General features: G+C 50.9%; 1 protein-coding gene across 5 annotated transcripts in view; it reads left to right on the top strand.

The window, feature by feature from the left end:
* Positions 1-12,134, top strand: part of ASXL2 (ASXL transcriptional regulator 2) — a 99,604-nt gene extending 87,470 nt beyond the window's left edge. For all 5 annotated transcript variants that reach the window (XM_030468827.1, XM_030468824.1, XM_030468828.1 and 2 more), the window contains 4 exons: positions 1,735-1,831; positions 3,862-3,967; positions 5,636-6,353; positions 8,535-12,134. In XM_030468827.1, the coding sequence (XP_030324687.1) occupies positions 1,735-1,831; positions 3,862-3,967; positions 5,636-6,353; positions 8,535-10,973 (3,360 nt within the window). In that variant the 3' untranslated portion in view covers positions 10,974-12,134. The remainder of the gene's footprint in view (positions 1-1,734; positions 1,832-3,861; positions 3,968-5,635; positions 6,354-8,534) is intronic.
* Positions 12,135-16,493: the final 4,359 nt, after the last annotated feature.

Raw genomic sequence — 16,493 nt, 5'->3', positions numbered from 1 at the left:
CAAGACATTTCTGTCCTGCCTTTTAATTGTCCTTAAACTCAATTAAAATCTGACTAAGAACAAGTTTTGACCAACTAGATAATATTACTTGATTCCAGAGAGAGCAGATTTTTACATTTTGCTGCAGTGAATCTCCTAGAGCAGCCCAGCCCATCGAGTGGTGATGCCTGCTTTAAAAAATGTCAGGCTCTGCTGCAGCAAACAAGCACAGAGGTGAAGGCTTGGACATGGCAGTTGTGAGAGGTCACATCTCTGTTGTGTTTTGCTCAGCTGCAGAAGAGCCAAGTGAGCACTTTGGGGCAGAACCCTCAGCCTGACAGGGGGGGTCTGTCCCTGTCCTCCAGCACGAGGAACAGGAAACACCATGTGTGCAGTCAGACAGCCCTGTGAACTCTGCTCCATCACTAGAGATCTGGAAATAAATCTCTGCTTTCAGAAGTAAGGGCTGCTCCCAACTTAAACATGATGCATCCCCACCCTGTCCTAGGGAGGCATCCAGAGGAGCTTGGGCAGCAGGTCAGGAGAGGGGATGCTCCCCCTCTGCTCTTGTGAGACCCCCACCTCCAATCCTGCATCCAGCTCTGGTGTCCCCAGCACAGGAAGGACACAGAGCTGTTGGGATGAGTCCAGAGGAGGCCACAGAGATGATCCAGGGGCTGGATGGAGCAGCTCTGCCAGGAGGAGAGGCTGAGGAGCTGGGATTGTTCAGCCTGGAGAAGAGAAGCCTCAGGGGGACCTTAGAGCTGCCCCCCAATCCCTGAAGGGAACCTCCAGGAAGGCTGCAGAGGGACTTTTCCTGAGTGTCCAGTGACAGGAGAAGGGAAAATGGATTGAAAGTGCAGGAGAAGAGGTTCAGGCTGGATCTGAGGAAGAAGTTCTTCAGCAGGAGGGTGCTGAGACTCTGGAACAGATTGCCCAGAGAAGCTGTGGCTGCCCCCTCCCTGTTCAGGGCCAGGTTGGATGAGGCTTGGAGCAGCCTGGGCTGGGTGAGAGGTGTCCCTGGGCATGGCAGGGGGGTTGGAGGGGATGAGCTCTGAGCTCCCTCCCAGCCTCACCCAGTCTGGGATTCTATGGCAAATCTCTTAGCTAAACCTTACCTAAAACGCTTCTGTGAAGTCACCTCCATCATTTTCATTGCTCCCCCAGGAGGGGAGTGCTTTTCCTGAGAAAAGCAGTGGTTTGCTTTATCAGCTCCTGGTCCTTTCAGTGTTGGCATCAGGCGTACCCTGCATTCAGACAGCTGGGTTTGACTTTGTTCTGATTTATTATCTGAGAGCCAGAAACACACCAGTTTTGCCCAGTGCAGGTTCTTATGACTTACTGAAGGATGTGTGTACTTGTGTGTTTCTGCTAGAGGAATTCCACCTTTACTTCCCTGGGATGAAGAGCAAAAGCAAACCTCACCTATGATTTATTACCCTGCCTATAATTCCCCACCTTGCTGTGTTCCAGTCTTAGCCTCTTGCTTTCTTCCTTAGGTCCCACTCTGTAGCTCCAGTGCCCTGCCTGGTAACCACACTTTGATGGGTTGGGAGCTTCCTTGGTCTCTCTTTGTCCTGAAGCACCCGTGGTTATGATTCTGTACATTTCAGAGCTGCTTTTCTGTGAAACCTTTCATGTCCTTGCTTCTCCTTCCTGCCCTCTCCTGTGCTGCCCCGGGGTGTAGTTCTCTGGGTGTCCCCACCTGGCAGCCCCTCCAGGTGCTGATGCTCTTTGCTCTCTGCTGTGTTCCAGGTGGGGGCTGATGGGCTGATGAAGCTGAGTGGTTCTGCACTCAACAACGAGTTCTTCACCTCAGCTGCCCAGGGCTGGAAGGAGAGGCTGTCAGAAGGTAAAACTTCCCCAGACACTGGGAGGCTCTGAGCTAGGGAGTGTTTTGGGGAATGTGGCAAAAGTGAAGCACGAGAGGGACTTGGGTTGATGCAGGTGTGGTCAGTGCAGCCCCACAAACCTGGAACTGTGCTCCTGGGGGGCTGCAGCAAGGAGGGCTTGGGATCAGAGAGGTCTCCTGGAGCATGTGGGAGAAGCAGTAAGGAGGGCTTGGGATCAGAGAGGTCTCCTGGAGCATGTGGGAGAAGCAGCAAGTCACTGGAAGAGGTGGGGGAAAAAAGGGAAAATGTGTTTAAAATCTTGGTGAAGTAACAGTAGAGCTGAGTTACAACCCAGTAAATAAAGGGCTCTGCTAAGCTTGGGAGAGGAGGGGAATTGTGTTCCCAGAGCCACAGCTGCTCTGTGGTCAGGCCTTGGAGCCACAATTTTAGTATGAGACAAAGACATTCCCTAATCTCTTGGACTCCTGCACCTTCAACAATCGTTTGCATCTTGAACTTAGAGGTGCTTAATTCCACCAAGTGACATCACCAGGAGTCAGGAGCCATTTCTGCCACAGAACTCAGCTGTGCATGACTCACTTTAAGAAGAAGAGAATATCATCTCCTCGTGCCTGGATGATTGACTCTTTACAGAGGCTTTTCCACAGAAAAATTTATCCATTTTTGTATTAATATATGTGCTACATATAACATTGTGTTTGGGGTCACCCCCAGTGTTATGACCCCAGCCCCAGTCAGCTTTTCCTTCAGCACAGGGAGGGCTGCTCAGCCTCAGTGTCCCCCCTGGGAATGCCATGGAGCCCTCTTAGAGCACATCTCTGGGATGGGGAGGAGAAGGTGACTGGAAACCATCAGGATGGTTTTACCAAGGGTCCCTCCTGCCTGAGCAGCTTGGCTGAGCTGAACATGTGTGATGAGGCAGGAAGGGCAGAGCAGTGGGCATTGCTTCCCTCAGCCTCAGCAAAGCTTTGGGTACCTGTCCCACAACCCTCCTGTGTCCCTGCTGGGACATTAGGATGTGACACGTGGGCACCACAGAGGTTGTGTCCTTGTCAGTGACCCCAGGGGAGTTTGTGGGGGACACCAAGCTGGGGGGACCACTCAGCATGGCTGAGGGCAGGGCTGCCATCCAGGAAGACCAAGAGGTTGTCCTGGAGACCCCCCCAGGCCCCTGGCAGCCTTCAGGCAGATGGTCATAAGTCAGTTCCTTGATGCAAGCTGCCATCCCAGTTTCTGCTCTGCTTTGAGCTGGGGGCAAGCCTGGCCTGATGCAGAAAAACCACAGCAAGGGAAATCCATGGATTCACAGTAAAGCAGAGGCTGTGTCAAATGAACAGATTTTGTACCCTGTTACCAAATGACTGTAAGTAAAGGCAGGTGTTCCACTGCTTTTGATGCAAGACTAAAACCAGATATATTTACCTGACCAGACTTATACAAAAACAGAAAAGAAGGTTGATATCCCAGAGGTTCTGGCTGGGGCCCTCTGCACTCACTGGAAGAAAAGAGTGACTGCCCTGGTGTCAGACTGACAAGGAACAGTGTACTGAACTGGGACACACTCTTAGTTTCCTTTGGACAGATTCTGATACCTGCATGAAGCAAAAACTCAGCAAGAATTTCTAATGATCCCCTTATTTGATGGGAGGAAGTGGTTGAGGAGCACAGTGTGCAGTGATGGAAGCATCCAGTTGCTGTTGATCTCTACCAGGAATCCTCCTCTCTTTGGGAACTGCAGTGCTGGAAAAGATCTGGTTCTGGTAACTGTGTCCTAAAGAGCTCAAACAAAATGGTGTGACCAAGACAAAGCTTGGGAATGAAGGAGGTCTGGAGCCTCAAGGTCCCATCTCTGTCACTAAAGCTCTGCAGCTGTGTCAGAACAAGTTTCCTCATTGTCTGATGATGAACCCTCAGAATATGAACACATGGTCCTACACACCTTGGTGCTGGCACTGAAGGGGACTCTCCTGTGCTTACCCCCACTCATTTTTTGGTTGTTTTATCAGAAATCCTTTCTTGCATTTTGCAGGTGAGTTCACACCAGAGATGCAGCTCAGGATCCGGCAAGAGATAGAAAAGGAGAAGAAGGTTGAGCTGTGGAAGGAACATTTCTTTGAGAGCTACTATGGTCAGAGGTAAGGCACTCAGCTGCCATTCAGTCCCCCCCTGCCTGTCCAGCTGTGCCCATTGCTGGGACTGCAGCTGCTGCCCATCAACAAACTTCCCTTTTCATTATTCCTGAAGCCTGAGAAGGTTCTGTAGCTTCACCAGGCAGCCCCAGAGCTGAGGAGCCACCCAAGTGATCCAAGGCTGATGTCTGTGCTGTCACTGTCACCTCAGCCAGTGCAGTGCTCTTCTCCTTTGGACTTCACATCCTGACTTCTCCCACTCCTTACTACAGTACTTGGAGTCACTCCCCCTTTAGGGTTCTTCTGGTGTCAGGATGGAGGCTCAGGGCTGTGTGGGGCTGAACAGTCCTCTGTGTTTCTCTTTATGTGTCCACTCTCCTTCAATCAGACATGTAGGTGGTTAACCTCCCAAGTCCATAAGTCTTTCATTATTTCTTTTTATCATGTTATTAATAAAATAAATCTATAAATCAACAATTAATATATTAAAAATCTTCTTCAAGATTTACCCATCCATTTGGGCTCTGGAGAAGATTTTAGGTTTCTGTGCAGGTAAATAAGGAACCTGAAAACAAGCAGATGCATGTAAATAAATAATAAGGGATTTCTTGTCCTGCATCTTGACAGCTTTAGCTTTTATGCTTGTCCTTGGACTGTCAGCCAGTTTCCCTCCCATTTTTCTGTGATGTTCTAGCCCTCTAGAGCATTGGGGTTATTGCAGACATTATTAGTCCTTATGTGTAGTATTCCATGGTCTGATAGTCTGGGGGCTCACAGGTGAGTTTGGGGCTGGGTGGGTACATCCTGCAGGCTGTGGGAGGTGGCACGAGTGTAGAGCACGAGTGATCTTGTGGCATCAGCAAAGAGCTTTACTCAGGAAACTTACCCAGTTCTCTTGGTGTGGAAAACCAGGGTGTGATCACAAATAGAGCTCTGTGCTGGAAGGAAAAGGGTGACAGCCACGTTCTTGAAACTTCAGGGGGACAGGGGACAGCAGGACAGTGTGCAGGTGACATGCACAATAGCAGTATTTCAGTTCTCTCTAGCTCCTGAGAGCTTGTCAGTAAGAAAACCTCCAAATCTGATATTTTGTGGAGAGGGGTGGATGAAAATCCCAAATCAGACGTCAGCCTGGGAGTTGGATTCCCAGCTCGTTCCTTGCTTTTGCAAACAAAGATGGATGAATAATACAGGGAAATGCTCCCAGCTTGCTGATGGTGGGGAAAGGCAGCACTGAGGGTTCCAAGCCAGGGGTACATCAGGGGTCCTGGTGGTGGGAAAGTTTTCAGTGTCCCCTTCCACAAATGTCACCGTATGAGCTGGAGACAGATGCAAGCTCTGGGGGTTGTTGGTGTGCTGCAGGTATATGTCTGGGGTGGATAATAAATATTGCAGCCAAATTCACTTGGTTTGCAGCCTGGAAAGTTGGTATCTGGGTAGAGAAGGAAATCTAACCTGTGCTCAGTTGTTCATCAGCTTTGCTGTAAAGTTCTGGTTCATCTGGAAGTACTAATGGTGTGGAAGGATTTCAAAGATCATGGCACAGAATTAGGGGTGTGAGATATTTATTTAGGGTGTGGTACCAAGAGAATCCTCTCTCAGTTTTCATCAGGATTGTGTGGTGTTTTTTGCAAGAATGTTTTACAAAATACAAACTTCTGGTTTTATTGACAGTTCTGGACTGAGTCCTGAGGAGTCCAGAAGACTGACAGCAAACATCAGCCCTGCAGAGACAGAGCCTGAAGCCCCAGCAGCTGAACAGCCAAAATGCACACCAGCCCCTCTGGCACCTCTCAAGGAGGAGACTGCTTCTCCATTAGAGCCTAAAGCACAAGCAGCCCAGGAAGCACCAGCAATGAAAAAAGCAGAGGAAAGAAGAGAGAACATGCAACCCAAACCAGCCAGACCTGCACAGGCCTCGCTCTGCCCAGCTGGGAGTGCAGTGAAACCTGGGGACCATGCTCTGCCTCCCAGAGAGAGAGTCCAAGGAGAGCCCACCCAAGAGAAAGCCCAGACTGCCACCAGTCAAAAGGCAGAAGAGGAGAGGCAGCACGAAGCATCACAGGATGTGCCAGGGAGAGAGACTGCTGGCACCCCAGCTCTGGCCCCCAGGAAACCAAAGAGCCCCGAAGCAGGTGAAGCGGTGGCAGCAAAGGTGAAAACCCCAACGATGACTCCAGAAGCACCAGAAAAGAAGCCCCCTGCAAACGAGGCCATGGAAGTCAGCGTGGAAGCCCAGAAGAGGAAGTCAGAGAGTGGTGAGGAAGCTCCCAGCACCCCTGAGAAGAGGCCACGCGTGGTGGGGAGCTGCCAGCACCAGCAGGCGTTTCGCAGGCAGCCCCAGCCCTTTCCTGCCCCGGGGACCCCCGTCCCACGGGTGCCCCCACTCAAGGTAAAGAGAAAAGGGGACACATCCCCAGCCTGGCTTTGCCTGGGTGGGTGCAGCTCTCACAGAAATGCTCTGCTTGTCCTAGTCATGTGTAAATTCTGTCAACAGCTCATCGAGGTCAGCTGAGAACCTCTCCTCAAGGTGTCTTGGGCAGAATCTCAGGCAGCAGTGGAAAAGCCCAAGTACCCAGGAGGAACTGCAGGTCAGGGTGAAACCAGGGGCAGCTGGAGCTGTGGGGGAACTGTAACAACAAAGCCCTTGGTGGCCCAGGAGTGTGAGAACTTTGCAGGTGTGTGAGGATCCCCAGCAGCACATTAACAGGTCCAGAAAAGAATCCCAGCAGCAGCTTCCTGTGTTGTACCAAACCCAGAAAGTAAAGTATTCATCTGTGGTTAAAGAAAGGCCATCCAGAAATGGTGCTGTTACCATTTATAGCAGCTGAATGCAGTCTGGTGCCAGAGTAGGTAGCAGGGGAAGAGTTGTAGGGAACAACTCGATTCCAGAAGCCCTTTGGCTGCTGAGTCTTGGCAAAAACCTGTGGGAAAGAGGCAACAAATCACCACCAGGAGAGGGCAGAGAGGAAGCAGGGAAGGAATGCTCCAGCCAAGGCCCTGCTCTTGCATTTGAGATCCAGGTGGTGGGACCACACACCTCCTCCAGGGAAAGTGCCAGGGATGCCCCTTGGTAAGAAATAAACACCATGCAGGCACTTGGTACTCTGTCAGAAAATGACCACAGGATCCTGCAGACAACACTGAGGCTGTCCCAGTGATGTTATGCTCAGCAGGAGATAGAAAATGGATGAACCAGCACAGGAAAATGCTTCACAACCAAATGTGCCTGTGTGAATAGAAAGCTCTGGATTCTGTAGAACAAGGTCTGTGCTTTTCCAACCAGAATTTGATCTGGTTGAAGTTCAGCTGCCTGGCGTGGGGCCTTGGGCAGAAGCTGTAAAAGGAAAACTGCTCCATAACAGTGTTTCTGTATGTCCTAAGAGTCCTCTCCCGTTAAGATTCTTTTCTGGTAGGAAGTATGCAAACAGAAAATTTAAAAAATGGTTCATTATTCTCTCTAGAGTACAGCACAGAGTCAGGAAAGCACTAATAGAAATTGTTAGTGACAAAAAATTGGGGAAAAACTGTCCACAAAAGAGGTTCAAAATACCATCAGGGAAGCATGGTTGAACTTCCAGTGTAATGAATGTGGGATCCCATTTAATATTAGAGCCAGTTGAAGGGCAGTTGAAAATATTTTCCCCTGTAAGGGAGAAGACACCTAATTTCTCAAAAAAGAATGAAGTGGTGAAATGGTTAATCAGAAGATGAGCCCTGCAAACAAATATAACCCTAAAATACACTCCCCTAAGTCTTGGCACTGGGGACAGAGGAGCCCTCACACCAGAGCCCTCCTCTCATCACTTACATCCTTGAAAAAATAAGCTTAACAGAAAGTGAACTGGCATGATGAGGGGTGTGGAGAACCCGTGCTAGGAAGGACTAAAATATTGTCATTTATCTACAGATACACACTAAAGAAATGATTTTGACTTTGTACAAAGCCAGTGAGGAGACAAATGTAAATACAGGGGTAGAAGAGCAATGCAGAAGCAAGCAGAATGTTGACATAAATCTTTAAAAGTAAATAAGTTAGAGATGAATGAAGTGTGAAACAGAGTAAGGGGCAATAGGTGTTGAGTTCTGGAAGAAACTGGCTATTTTTCCTCAGGGAGTGTGGTGGGATTTTGAGTAATGGTGCTGATGAACCAGCGTGCAACAGCAGAGGATGAGCCTCCTGAGTCACTGGGGTTGTAACAGACTTAAAATAGGAGAAACAGACATCAAAAGACCATAGACTTCTTTTATTTTTTATCTTACATGAGGGAGACAAGGGATTTCCTAGACTCAGAGTCCTTTTGGTTGGAAAAGACCTTTAAGATCATCCAGTCCAACCATCAACCCAACCCCACCATGCCCACTGCCCCACATCCCCAGGGCTTTCTCTGAAACCTCTCCAGGGAGAAATTCTTCCCCAGCTCCAAAATATAAGCATTTTCTCCAAAAGGATTTCTCTAAAACTTCAGCTACTTCTCCAAGACAAGAACCATGACCCCTTACACTCCTAAACATCTGGGTTCAGTGTTCCCCATGTCTCAGCTCTGCTTTTTTTTTTTCTCTCCTGTTTCAGATTCCTGTTTCCAGAATCTCCCCCATGCCATTTCCTGCGGGCCAGGTCTCTCCCAGGGCACGTTTCCCAATCTCACTCACCAATCCAGGAAGAACAGGAGCCAGAACTCTGGCAGACATCAAGGCACGAGCCCAGCAAGCCAAGGCTCAGAGGGCAGCAGCCGCCGCCGCCGCTGCCGCCGCCTCGGCCGGGGGGGCTGTGCCAGGGCCAGGGCCTGGGGGTGGTGGTGGGACCCCCCCGGGGGGTGGGGGAGAGAAGAGTGACCCGGCAGCGAGCGGAGCCAAGGGAACTGGAACTGGAGGCAATGCACTGGAACTGGCAGGAACTGGAAGCGGGGGAGGTTCGGGAAGGTTTCTTCCCCATGGCCCAGGGACCTGCACCCAAATGGAGACCCAGACCACGGGGCAGGCACCGCCTCATGGTCCTTCTAGAGCACAACTACAGCAAACTGCCACACTGCGACCCCCAGCTCCAGGCAGCAGTGCAGGCACCTCCTCCTCATCATCATCATCCTCATCCTCCTCCTCCACCCCACCGGCCACCTCGGCATTAGAGAAAAGCAGCAGAGCAAAGCAGAGCCCTCCCAGCACAGCTGGGGGTCAGGTTTTGGGCTCCCCAAATGGTGGTAGCAATGACAAAGCACCTTCTGCTCCAGCAGGCCCCAGTGGAGCAGCAGCTGTCAGGGATGGAGCAGGCTGTGGCACCCTGCCCACGGCAGAGCCCAGCACAGCTCTACCTAAGGTAGCACCTGCAGCCTCAGGAGGCTCCAGCTTGGATGTGTCTAAAAGCAAAGCTCCTTCCCCCCTGACGCCTTCGCTGACATCCACCAGCTCAGAGTCCCAGGCTGGAGCTGTGGTCACATCTGCTCCATCTCTCCCACCCCCTCGCACTTCATCAGGAGCACTTAGCCTTAAAACTCACGCAGGTTCAAGCTCCAGTGGAGCCCTCCCAAAACCAAGCTCCAGTATCCCTGCTAACAACCCTTTGGTCACTCAGCTTCTTCAAGGCAAGAACGTCCCTCTGGAGCAAATCCTGCCAAAGCCTCTCACCAAAACTGAGATGAAAACTGTCCCTTTAGCTTCCCATGAGGAAAAAGGGGCAGCAGCATCCAGTGCTCCGGGCACAGCAGGGAATGGTGCTGGAGCTGAGGGCGGTGAAAGACAATCAAATTTACCCTCACAGCAGCTTGGGAAGATCTTTTGCCCAAACAGGCCTCTGCCTCACATTCCAAGGACCTTTCCGCTCCCCTCGGGAAAGGACCCCAGTCCTGACCAGCACCAGTGCCACGAGGCACTCAGCAAAACCACCCAAGAGCAGATCCTTCAGACTCTCATCAAGAGGGTCCAGAGGCAGAACTTGTTGCCAGCCCTTCAGCCTTCACAACTGAACCGCACTCACTCAGGTTTCCAGTTAGAAAACAGCTCCACCAGTCAGAGATTTATGCTGGGTTTCATGGGCAGGAGGACATCCAAGCCTGCCATGTCTGGTCATTATCTGCTCAACGTTTCCACCTACGGTCGTGGTTCAGAGAGTCTGAGGAGAGGCTTCTCCTTGAACCCCGAAAGCCGCCCGTGTCTGCACAGTCCTGCTGACACTCCAAGAGCAGAATTTGGGGAATGTGAGGAGCTGGCTGGCCATGGCAGCAGCAGCGAGGAGGGAGATGCAGATGATGAGAGCACTGGTGATGAACACGAACACATCAGTGTGAAAGAGGAGCCCCAGGCTGGCCGGGTGTCTGCTCAGTGTCAGAAGGAGCAGGTGTCTCATGGCATGAGCCCTTCGGATTACAGCACCCTGGCTAAAAAGGGCGTGAAGAGCGAAGCCTCTCAGCAGGCACCATCCAGCAAGGAGCACATCCAGGCCTTTGATGGGACTGCACTGGCACGAGATTTCATCCAGGCTGCTCAAGAGCAAATGGCACAGGCGATGAGGGGGAAGATGCACAGCAGCCCCGAGCTCTTCAGTGCTCCTGCACCATCCTCAGACCCCGGGCAGCAGCAGCAGCAGCAGCAGCAGCAGCAGCAGCAGCAGCCACCCCTGCTCTCTGCTCCACACCCTCCAAAGCTCCCTGGCAATGCTGCAGCACAGCTCCTTGGCCCCAGTTACAGTGGCACAATAAATGTCTCCACCTCCCCGGAGGTGACCCAGGGCTCCCTGATGAGTGAATGCAATCAGCTGTCCAGCAGCATGGGGAACGTCATGTCCTTCTCCGTGACTGTCACCACCATTCCCACCAGCCAAGCCATGAACTCTGGTGGCCACGGGGCTCAGAGCATCCCTGTTCAAGCCTTCTCTGAAGACAGCAGCCTGGAGGATTCCCCTTCCAAATGTTACTGCAGGTTGAAAGCCATGATCATGTGCAAGGGCTGCGGTGCCTTCTGCCATGATGATTGCATCGGCCCCTCTAAGCTCTGTGTCTCCTGCCTCGTGGTGCGGTAACCGGGAGGGGGATGGGGAAGAGGATGGCTTGGGGTTTTTTTTTTTGGGGTGGGGGGTTTTGCTTTCAGAAGTACGTTGGGAAGAAAACAGGAAATTTACTGCCTTGCACAAGAGACACGTTACCGAATCAGGAATTACAGAGTAGAGTTCTTCTTTCATTAAAGAAAGAGCACCTTCTTGTACAGTGAGTCTAAACTGAGCTCAACTACGTGAATTGTGACAAGAGTTTGCACTTAAGGAATTCTGTAAATATGTCACATTATTTTGTTTAAAAATATTTTTTCAATCTTTTAGGAGATAGTGTTTGACTTGTACTGCAGTTTCATTAACCCCAGCCTGCTATCCGGCATGTTTGCTGAGCTCTGCTCTAGATGGGGGGAGCCAACCCCTGGCAAAACCTTATAGCCTGTTGTTGGTCTTCTCTGGACAAAGAGAAGAACTGGAAAAATCAAGAAACTGAACATTTGTACTGACTGATCCCAGAGCTCCAAAGCAGGACCCCCCCCCCCAAGGGGTCTCGTTTTGTTGCTCTAAATTTCAGTTCAATTTTTTCAGAATTGGAAGGCATTAACATTGTTCCAGCCTTTCAAGTACTTGCCTCTCACTTGTGACCAGGCTGTTTCCAGAAGGCAAACTGGGTTGTGCAATATTGGCTGGTGTTTCTGAGGTGCATATTATCCTCTCCTTGTCTCCAAGGGGGCTGCTGCAGTCACTTTGGTTTCAGGAAGGCAGCGTCTTGAGTTGCTACTGATAAATACTGCAAAAAAGGCAACTGTATAACCATAGGATTCAAGAGTTTAAATCACTAAAAGGACTCAGTGGGCGTGGTGGTGGGGAATCCCAGGAGACATTTATAGCAGAGATCACAAATCTGTGCTGAACTGCACTTCATTGCCAGCAGAAATCTGCTGCCCAGCACCTGATGCCAGCCAAGTGCTCCCAAGTGTCACCCTGGGGCCTGCTGGTTTTTAGGGAGCTTCCCATGCTCACCCAGCCCTTGGGGGCAGTCAGGCATCACTCCTTCCCAAGGATTTTCTGCTCAGCTAAGGCCCAGGGAAAGGAAAACACGTGTCCTGCTGGGCCTCACCACCAGCCCACTGGGTCTCTGTGTCTGGAAACACCAAACTGGTCTGGACTCAGCTTGGGTTTTGCTGTGTTGAGGTCTGGGGTTGGGGTGGGGTGGGAAGGTGGGCAGGGGTCTGGGGGTGGCTGGGGGAGGGGGGTCTGCACTGCACCCAACCCAGGGGGACACAGCTGGAGATGTTCATCCTCACTTCTGCTGTTCAAGACTTGGTTCTCTTGGGTTAGATGGAAGTCAGGGCGTTAGGGAATGGTACTGCCTCCCCAACCAGGAGGGTGGGCAAGAGCCCAGCTGGGGTTGTCATTTCTCTCCCCAAACAGGGGAAGGTTGGGTGGGCTGAGCACGTCCTGGCCCTGGGGTGGGTGTGGGGACCATGCTGCAGGGCAGTCAGGTAAATGGATCTTTTTCTTTTCTTTTTTGATGGAGAAAAAAAAAAAAAAAGCACTGAATTCACTTTTAATCCAAAGGCCTTTTTAAGATGAAGCAATATTAACAAAACAGGCAGGACAGCTGTTCTGGGGCCCTAAGCCTTGCTTCTTGCCATTGGACTCTGCTACTGCTTTCTCCCTCCTGGGAACCTGCTGTGCTCTGGGTAAAGGTCAGAAATCATTGCTTGGGAACTGCAGGGTGTTTGTCCTGAGGAGTGGGTGGTGATTTTTTTTTTTTTGTGATGATAAAGAAAAGAGAGTTGCAGACTATTCTCACCCACCAGGAAGGTTTCCTCCCCTGCCCAGCAGAGCAGGAGCTGCAGCAGATCCTGGCCTCTGTTTTGCTCCTCTTTCCATTTCCTGGGGAGCTTTCTGATTATGCATCACTGCTGAGGCTTCCAGGGGTGAAGAGGGTTTAACTCTTAGAGTCTTCAAGTCCATTTTTTTCAAATCTGAAGCTGAAATCTCTAGAAACAACCTTACAGAACAACTCCCTGTTTTTCTGCCGTGCTGCACAGGTGCTGGTGACAGTCCTAGCCCAAGGAGCACCCCCTGGTCTGTGTTCCCAACACCTGGTGTGGAGGGGAGACCAGCACACATGGGCTGGCTTCTCCCCTTGCATCCCCAGACACTGACAGGAGGGATAGTGCTGTTTTTCTTGGATTGATTCAGACATCAGCACCACCAGGAAGAGGACTTTCTGGTGTCATTTTGAACCCTGGGAGGCAGTGTAAGGCAGTTTCAGGCTGTGAAAGGCTCAGGAGTGCAGGACTGAGGGCAGGGGATGTCTGTTCCCTATGAACTTGAGCCTTGTTGAGACACGAGAGCAGCTCCAGCAGAGTAATCCTCAGTTAGACACATTCATTCCTGTCTTTGGACACTTCCCTCAGGATAATCCGATTTAAATATCATCGCTAGTTACAAAATAAACTGAAAAAGTCCTTCTAGCCTCAAATAAGAGGCAAGAGGCTTTGCTGGCATAATTGGATCAACGCCTTGTCTTTTATCAGTGTCATCTTTCTAGGCTGACAGGGCTGCTTAAGACAGGGAAGGAGATGATGAGGCTGCAGCCAGCTCTGATCTGCTGCCCTGCTCCTGCACTCAGCTTTCCCCCTGTGTGCCCAGGCTGTTCCTTTGCTCCTGTCAGCATCTTCTGGAACAGTCACCACCCCTGGCTCTGGTTCCAGCCTCTTCCTTTAAATGTCACAAACGTCCTCAGTAGTGCATGGGTTGTACCTCCTGTGCCACTTGTGAGTCTGCCCTGGCAGGGCAGGAGCTGCAGTGGCTCCAGAGCTGGGTTGGGCAGTGTAGGCACCTGTCCTGAGGACCTGGAAGTTTACAACTCTGTTCAGTGCCTTAGTTTTATTTTCATGGATCAGCACTTTTCTCGGGCTACTATTATTCTCCTTTTTTAAGAAAATAAATTCTCCTGACTGCATGTCTTTGATTTGAACATAAGCCACAAGCTACTAGGGGCAACTTGATGGAACAACCTCCACGGGTTTGCAAGAGGTCATTAACTAGTTAGGAGACTGTCAGAAATAATGGAGCTCAGTGTAATAATCACTATCAGTGCAGGCTGACGTAAAACCTGGAAAGCTTTGCATGTTTTACAGTGCTGGTTGGGCAATAAAGTATTTGAGAGGGGAGAAATCCTGCAGCTGAAAGGGGAGAGTTCCCTCTGTGGGCTCAGCCTGCTGCTGCCTTACTGCTGAGGCTCCTCCCAGCTGGCTCCACTCTTCCCATCATCTCATCTTCCTGCTGCTCCTTCCAGCAAGATCCCAAACCTGCCTTCACACTGGATTTAGAAATAAAAGGTGATATTGTGACATTGTTTAAAACATTAGACTTTGGTTCCCCAGCTGTCAACAGGCACTCCAGTAAATGCTGTCATAAAAAAAAAAAATCTGAGATAAAATCTGCAATGGGACCAGGGGAGATGGTTGTTTTAAACTGGAAGAGAGGAGATTTAGGTTGGACATGAGGAAGAAATTGTTTGGGGTGAGGGTGCTGAGCCCCTGGTTGCCCAGGTTGCCCAAGGAAGCTGTGGCTGCCCCATCCCTGGCAGTGTCTCAGCCCAGGCTGGATGGGGTCCCTGACCATGGCAGGGGGGGCACTGGGGGAGTTTTACCAAACCAGTCTAGGATTCTATGAAAATATTTTTTTCAAAGCCTGATGTCAAACTGTGGCAGAAAAAGCAACTTGAGGAATAGAGGATACTTAGATTTAAATCTTTCCTGCAGCCTGAAAGCTGGAAACACAAACTGCTCACTGGGGTGAAGTTCCCTGTGTCCAAGGTCTGGCATGGGGAGCAGAGGTAGCTCTGTACCTGACTCCTGGTTTAGGGGTTGGTTGGCAGCACAGGGAAGGAATTTTGTGTGAAATTTTAATGTCCTTTCTTTTGTCATAAGGAAAGACCAAGGTGCTCCACAGTTTTAACAGAGTTGTGTCTTTTTTATGTGGAAGTCAAACAGCTGATGGGACAAGAAGTTCCAGGTGGTGTCCTCAGGTTGTTGCTTCTGATGGGTGTTGTTGGAGGCAACAAAGAGCACCCTGGGGCCAGGATGCTGTCCATGGAGGTGGGATGCAGGACTTGTGCTGCTCCTCTGGGGATGCTCAGTCTGACAGCTCATTTGAACCACTGGAATGGGGGGTGACACCCTGCCCAGGTGTCCTCAAGCCCTTCCTGGAGGTGGCCGCTCCTCAGTGGCAGCAACAAACGTCCTGTGGTGGGGCTGGAGGCACCTGGAATGAGCACGGAGGAAAGAAACAGGCAGGGGCTGCTCCCAAGCTTCTTCACTGGGAATGTCCCACAGGGAGCCTCGAAGCCCTGGGGAAGCTTCCTGGGAGTTGTGCTTGGTCAGCTGATGGCAAACCAGCCTGGAAACTACTGCCTGGTTTGCCTTGGTGGCTCTGCTGGTCTGGGTGCTTGAGGAGGAGGGTGCTGAGGGGCAGGAGGGTGCTGAGGGGCAGGAGGGTGCTGAGGGACAGGAGGGTGCTGAGGAGCAGGAGGGTGCTGAGGGGCAGCAGGGTGCTGAGGGACAGCAGGGTGCTGAGGGACAGGAGGGTGCTCAGGAGCAGGAGGGTGCTGAGGGGCAGGAGGGTGCTGAGGGACAGAAGGGTGCTGAGGTAGAGGAGGGTGCTGAGGGGCAGGAGGGTGCTGAGGGACAGGAGGGTGCTGAGGGGCAGCACGGTGCTGAGGGGCAGGAGGGTGCTCTGATGCAGCAGGGTGCTGAGGGACAGCAGGGTGCTGAGGGGCAGCAGGAGGGTGCTGAGGGACAGCAGGGTGCTGAGGGACAGGAGGGTGCTGAGGTACAGCAGGGTGCTGAGGGGCAGCAGGGTGCTGAGGTCTCCCCTCAAGGCCTGGCACCGGTTTGAACTTCCAGAACCACCTCTGAAGGTGTGGGTGATGCAGTGATGGTGGGAGGGAAAGGCACTGAATCCCCTGGGGTGCTGAGCAGTGATTGACTAATTAATTAATGAATTAATTGCTGCAGTGGGGGAGAAGACCACTGCCAGGAGATGGGTGCCTGGGGAGCAGCTGGGAGGTGACAGAGCTGGGACCAGGGTCTCACAGGGAGCAGAGCTGGAGCTGGGATGGTGATAGCCAGAATTTCCTGTTACCTAGGTTTGTTTTGTTGGGTTTTTTAATGCTATACATTTGATATAACTGAAGATCAATTTTAAGAGCTTACAGTAATATATTTTAAGTAATATATATTTTAGTATCTGTAAAAAAAAAAAAAAATTAAATTGACAAAGGATGATTTATGAACTGGATAAACAGGGTACTGGGAGTACACAGTGTCTCAGCAGGGCCAGGAGTAGTTTTACTACCAGGAGAATTGAAAAGATTTTTTTTTTTCCATTAATGCAATAAAAATGGGAATTCTTAAAAAGAAGAAATCCAATACTGTTTACCACGTGCTTTTCTTGTTTTGACAACAGGCCTGTAAACACAGTTTAGAAGATACTAAACCTTTGTCTGTCTTTTGCCTTTTTAAAAGGGAC

Source organism: Calypte anna, unplaced genomic scaffold, assembly GCF_003957555.1.
Source record: "Calypte anna isolate BGI_N300 unplaced genomic scaffold, bCalAnn1_v1.p scaffold_86_arrow_ctg1, whole genome shotgun sequence".
Classification (NCBI taxonomy): domain Eukaryota; kingdom Metazoa; phylum Chordata; class Aves; order Apodiformes; family Trochilidae; genus Calypte; species Calypte anna.
This window is presented reverse-complemented; position numbering and strand designations above follow the sequence as displayed.